The sequence below is a fragment of the Buteo buteo genome, chromosome 22 (genome assembly GCF_964188355.1).
Source record: "Buteo buteo chromosome 22, bButBut1.hap1.1, whole genome shotgun sequence".
Lineage (NCBI taxonomy): Eukaryota > Metazoa > Chordata > Aves > Accipitriformes > Accipitridae > Buteo > Buteo buteo.
The window spans coordinates 3,992,300-3,998,299 of record NC_134192.1 but is presented as its reverse complement, the minus strand read 5'-3'; the positions used below and the strand labels follow the sequence as shown (position 1 = coordinate 3,998,299).

The 6,000-nt window shown below is 51.5% G+C and overlaps 1 protein-coding gene across 5 annotated transcripts in view; it reads right to left on the bottom strand.

The window, feature by feature from the left end:
- Positions 1–2,230: 2,230 nt before the first annotated feature.
- CAPN6 (calpain 6) overlaps positions 2,231–6,000 on the bottom strand; it is a 67,471-nt gene continuing 63,701 nt past the window's right edge. For all 5 annotated transcript variants that reach the window (XM_075053891.1, XM_075053890.1, XM_075053889.1 and 2 more), the window contains one exon: positions 2,231–5,842. In XM_075053891.1, coding sequence (XP_074909992.1) covers positions 5,660–5,842 — 183 coding nt within the window. In that variant the 3' untranslated portion in view covers positions 2,231–5,659. The remainder of the gene's footprint in view (positions 5,843–6,000) is intronic.

Here is a 6,000-nt window from a genome sequence, read left to right as displayed (position 1 = left end):
TCCCCCTTACAAGGAGTCACATGGAACAGGCGAGGGGTAATGGGTGGAAGTTATTCCTGGGGAGATTCCGACTGGACACCAGAGGACCATTTTTCACAATGAGAACAATCAGCCACTGGAATAATCTCCCCAGGGAAGTGGATTCCCCAACATGGGACACCTATAAGATTCGGCTGGAGACGGTGCTGGGCCATCTTGTCTAGACCGTGCTTTTTGCCAAGAAAGGTTGGACGAGGTGAACCTTGAGGTCCCTTCCAACCTGGTATTCTATGATTCTATGTATTATGGAATAGATACACACGTGTATGTATGCGTGCACACACACAGACCCTTAAATACTGTTCCCTCTCTCTAGCCATCTGTATACCGCCTAGTTTTATGCATTTTACAGACACAGAGACCCTTCTATAAACCTATCGCACTCTATCTATGCTATATGTATTTATATACGTGGAAATGTCGCAGGAGAAAAGTCAGAGATCACTGAAGGCAGATCTCTGCGTGTCTGTTTCATGCACACACATAGAGAATACACGGACGGGGGGGGAGGAGAAGAGCGTCACGCCGTTGCAGGGAGGCCTCCCCTCTCCCCCGAGCCCCCCTACAACGGCACAGCCCCTCTCCCGCCACGTCCGTACCACGGACCCCCTCGCAGCCTCCACACCGCCCGCCGCCCCTTCCCGCCGCGCCGCCCCGCTGGACCCAACCGGGGAAAATGGCGGCCGCCTCACCTCCCGCCAGAGCCGGCGGCGGCCTTGCTCCGGCGGCGGGGCGCGGGCGCCCCCTAGCGGCGGCGGGCGCTCACGGCAGCGGTCCCGCCCGTCGGCCCCTCAGCTCGGCGGGCTGCGGCCGTCGGCGGAGCCAGCGTGAGGCGAGGCGAGGCCGCCGTTCGTAGCCCGGCGCTGGAAGGCGCGAAGGGGCGGCGGTTAACGAGCGGCGCAGGGTTCGCTTCGCAGGGGCCTGTCGCGGGCACGAGGCTCGGGTTCGGCGCGCTCCCACCGAGGCCTCGCGCGCCGGTCGGGGGGCACGGCCGCCCGCCGAGAGCGCGCGGGCACCGAACGCCTCCCGTCACGGGGAGAAGGGGAGAAGGGGTCCGGCCCCCGCTCGTCCACGGCGGTCGCGCTCCCGTGGGAGCGGCTCGCGCCAGGTGAAGGCCCGAGGCGGCCGCTGGGCCTTTTCCCCAGCACGGCGTTTCCCGCGTCCGAGCCCTGGCGAGCGTGGCGGTCCCGCGACAGGCAGGAGGAGGAACGCAAAGGTCGGTGCCGCGGCTCCTAGCACAGCACCTGCCAGGCTTAGTGCTGACGCCTTTGGAGTAGAAGAGACCTTCAGCCTTCATAACTCACAGCCGATACGAGCGGCACTGACCTAGCAGTACCGACCAGAGCCAGTTGTTTTCCCCCAGAAGTTGCAGGAGACGATATAACACAATACTCACAAATGCTGGCTGGAAGCTACAGCTCTGGCTGCTCACCGTTACCATCTGGGACCATCCTCTGCAGGATGCTGCAGGAGTCAGGCTGTCGATCCACCCTGCAGCCATCCTAGAGTGAGAATTCCAAACAGTGAGGATTTAGTTGAGACAAACAGCAAAAACATGGGCGCGGTGGAGCTCTTCTTATAGCCCCGACAGCACTGCTGTGTGCTGTGCTCAGCAAGAAGTCAGACCGTTATTCCCCACGGAGGTGACTGGTCTGGTGTGCCAGAGGAGACAAATAAGAGTCAGTCTAAGCCTAATGGGGGGAGAAGTCAGGGGGATTCACAAGAGCTCATCCTGGTGGAGGGAGGAGGGAAAGGGAATGGAACGCAGCAGTGAGGACAGACAAAAATCTGGGCTTCACTCGAATAAATAGCACTCTGCCTGGGGCCGAGGGGTGAAGAGCGGGTCTGAATTACACCATAAAATCTAACGGGACTCCTGAGACACTGCTGTTGTGCAGCCAGGGACAGGACGAGTCCCCAGACCTGGGGCTTGGTCTTCCTCAGGGTGAGGGACAGCAAGGAAGGCTACAGTATGATGGAGACTGCGATGAGCTGGGAACACATTGGGGGAAAGTAGGGAGCAGTTGTGAAGTAAAAGGGAGGCGGGGGGGGAGAACTGTTCAGTGAACAGCTGTGATGATAGATACACATTTTTCTTTATGAGCAAGCTGAAAAACATAATTTGAGGTCATTCCAGAACCATTTCTTTTAGCTGAAAGCAAACGTTTCATTTCAGAAATTACTGAACACATTTATTTATTTTTGTTAACCTTTTATTTAGGTCACTTCATATTGAAAAGTAAGAAAGGTTGAAATGAAACATTTTCCATCTATTTCCCTCTGTTTTAATTTTGGGAGGCCAAAACTCTCTGCTGAAGGTGGCCCAAGTGCGTACATAAATGCAGTATCCCCCCAGAAAAACCCTTTGTTTTCCCACAAGTTATCATTAATTGTTAAAAAATACTGCCCTGCTCTGGTAACATTTGATCTTAAATTCCTGTGTCGGTCTGAAAAGGCAATTCTCTTATCTCAAACATATCACATCTACCTCCCCTGTAAGCCAAAAACCCATGGAGATGGCTTTGCTTTCAGTGCACGGCAAGATGTACAACAGGAGAAAGAGCCCACAGAGCAGTGGGCACTGCCTCCTGCCCAGCCTGGGCTCTCTTGCAGGGAGCAGGCAGCACTGCAAGCCCCTTTCAACCTGCTCTTGCCTTGGCTTTACCTGGCATCGCTCCCACCTTCCACATGTCTCGGTGGGAGGAAAAGCCAGAAGCCTCTGTAAGTCAGCACAGTCCATCGTGTTCCCAGGTTGGATCAACTCCTCCTGATGGGTAAATCCTGCCTGCTCCAACTACTTCCAAACATTAATAAATGCAGAGATACAGACATTCTGCTTGGTGTCAGCATGCCTGAACCTCCCACAGCTACCAGCACTGGACTGCAACACCCTCAGGACAATGCTGAGAGAGCAAGAGAGCTCCATTTCCAGGCTGGCCAGCACTGGTGTTCGAGGGCCCCCTGTCCCCACACCACAGGGACAAACTGTGGGAATGTCTTGAGCTGACATAATTGTCAAGGCCTAAAAATCATCACCTTTACTCATTCCACCCTGACTTCCCTCCTTGTCAGGCTGTACACGACAAAGAATTGCTGGTCAAATTCCCTCTGCCCCGCTGACGCTGGGGATGACCCTTACACAGATGCTGAAGCGGGACGGCAGTGCTGGGAGCTGGAGGCCAGGGCTGTAGGGCTTAAGGGAAACAGCCAAGGGACACTGTGCTCCAGCTAGGAGACGAGATGGCTTTGCTCTCGATGAGCTCAGGCGAGCTCTCGGATCAGGCAAATACTGGGGCAGGGAGGCATAAGCCTCCGGTCTCCTGCCAGCTGCCTCAGTTTGCAGAAGGGAAAGCAGCTCGACCGTGCTGGGTGCCTTCTCTGAGAGGAACCTTCTTCAGGCTAAACACTGACTCAAATCAATCAGCTGGCCAAGCCAGCCCCTCCTTACTGCACCCATCTCATATGGAACAGCCCCTGGAGAAAAGGCTATCTGAAAGGGGGGTTATACGACATGACCTGTTCTGCTCTGCCTCGGTGTGCTCTCCTGCATGGCCTTGCTGCCCTACAAATTGCAATGCGCGGCTTTAACCATGCTGGAACACCAGCACGGTGCTCTCCACCCATATGGTGAAAATGTGCCAATGGGCTGCAATCACCCCTCCTGCCACGCTGCTGAGAAGCAGCTACCACGGCATAAAATACTGTGCGAGGAAAAGCAAAGCAAACAGGTCTCAGTGCAGGGCTAGGACAGCCCAGACTGAGCTGCAGTTCCCTGTGTGGCTTGCCTGACCTCTGGTCTGCATGAGAAAGTTCATGCTTTTTAAAAAAAATTGTGTTTTACAAACATATCTGAGAGTAAGCAACTCTGAAGCTATGAGTTTACAGAGAAGAATTGCACTTGCCTGTGGGGCTGTCAACCGCATGTAGTTCACATCTGACAAATGCTCTGCGTGCAAAATGGCTTGAGCCCAAGCTATTTAAAAAGAGAGCTGGATTTAGGTACTTGGTACATGCAACTAAGCTGATGGCAGTATAATATCATTCATAGCTTTACGTTCCATCCCCAACATGTCAGAGAAAGCATTTTCTACCACAGCAATGATCCTTTTGGAGTCCTGAGGAGACTTCAAAACCTTTTGTGAAAACATTAACTCTACTGAGGGCCATTTTCTAAATTACAAAAATTGCACAAAATGGCTGAAGTGGTTATGAGATACACAGAAATCCAAATTTCCTGGCTGTACAAAAGGCAGAATAGTCATCCTTTAGATTCACCTTCAAGACCAGAATTTGCAACCATATAAAATCCATTTCCAAGAGGTCTAACGCAGTGAGCCTCTGACACCGCCAGAATCACTGCACAGCTGGACAACACAGAAATGTCTGCTGTGAGGAAACCCTGCCATCAGGCTATATGCAAAAGTTAAAAGAAAGTTTGTACCAGAACCCTGCTTTGAAGGAAACGTGAAACAATACCTGTCCTCCATTATACTCAAGTTAAACTTCATCAGAAACATCAGCTCTGTCAGCAATAAACCAATGCAAAATTTCAAGAGTGAAACCTGATACCTGCGAGGGCATAGCATCTTTGTTTTACAGACCCATCCTTGTCATGAGCTAATTTTGTCCTCTTTCATGGTGCTACCCATCACATCTAATGAAGCAAAAAGAGTGTTATTCCATTTTTAGCATCATGTGGATTAAACAAAGCCTCCTTAGCAAGGAGGCTCCCATTACTTAATTTGTCTGCTGGGCAAAACCACAGCTAAATTGTGAGGTGCCCTTCTCTTGGCCAGAAATATTAATTTGTGAGTCATCAGCTTGAGGTGGAGAATAGAAGAATAAGTAAGTCAGTCTGAGAGCCTTTATGCGGGCAAAGCTCTTATTTGCTGTGGTGTTCAAATAGGCACTGCAAGACCTGACCTTCTATTTTAAAGTTGCCCTGGCATGCCTGGTCTTAAGGCTATGACCTATGACTGAACTCCCTAAGTAATGACATTTTTGCCAAGGAACAGAAACATCTGCTCTGTAGCAATAATAATGAAATTCATCAAGAATTTTATAAACCTATATGGGGAAAAAATTCCAATCAAAGCTTAAAAAAAATCCCCCTCCCAAATACAGCGTGGCAGTGAACAAGGACTGAGCCACGCGACTCCACCTTGTGCTTGCCACCCCACCGACCTGCTGGTACGTGACCATGGAGATGCAGCCATTCCTGCCTGCATCCAGTGCCACTGCTGAGAACAGATGATGATGTGCTGAGAACCTGTGAGAACAGTCACATGTGCTTCCAGCTTATGTGCCAAGAGCTCCTGAAAGATGCTGCTGGGGAAGACGGTCACATCTTAATGAGCTTATCTGCTAATGTTTAGTTTGGCCCCTCTTCTACTGTATTTGCTGTATCATGAACATATATATGTATAAATATGTATTTTTCCCTCTTTAAAAGCCTCTCTCCCCATTATCCATGATAATGTGGAGAGTTAGAGGGGTTTTTCTTTTTAAAGCGATTATGATTATGTGCAACCTTTGCTCCCGAGTCGTTCACACAGAAAGCACAGACAAGCCCCCCTGCTGCGAGGTGACAGCTCTGTCTGGCTCTGCGGGGCTTTGGTATTCATAGCTCCACGAGGTCATCGCTGGAAAAAACCTTGACGGTGATGTGACCTGGCACCTCGGCTGCTTCTCGGCCGCCTCTCCCTCGGAGCCGCAGAGTCTGCTGTTCTCTGGGGTCACTGGGTGAAGCTGCCAGCACCGCCTGTCCGAGGAATTGGTCACACAAGATGTTGCTGTTCCAGACCTAGAGACAAGGGAACTGAAATAAGCCCAGCTGAAGTAGTGCTTCTCTCACAGTCTACCTGAAAGGGTTGTGCTGGAGCAGGGTCACCCCCATTAACCCCTTGAAAAAGCAGTGAGGAGGGGGCGTACATCTAAATTTAGCTAATTGTCTAGAGAGCA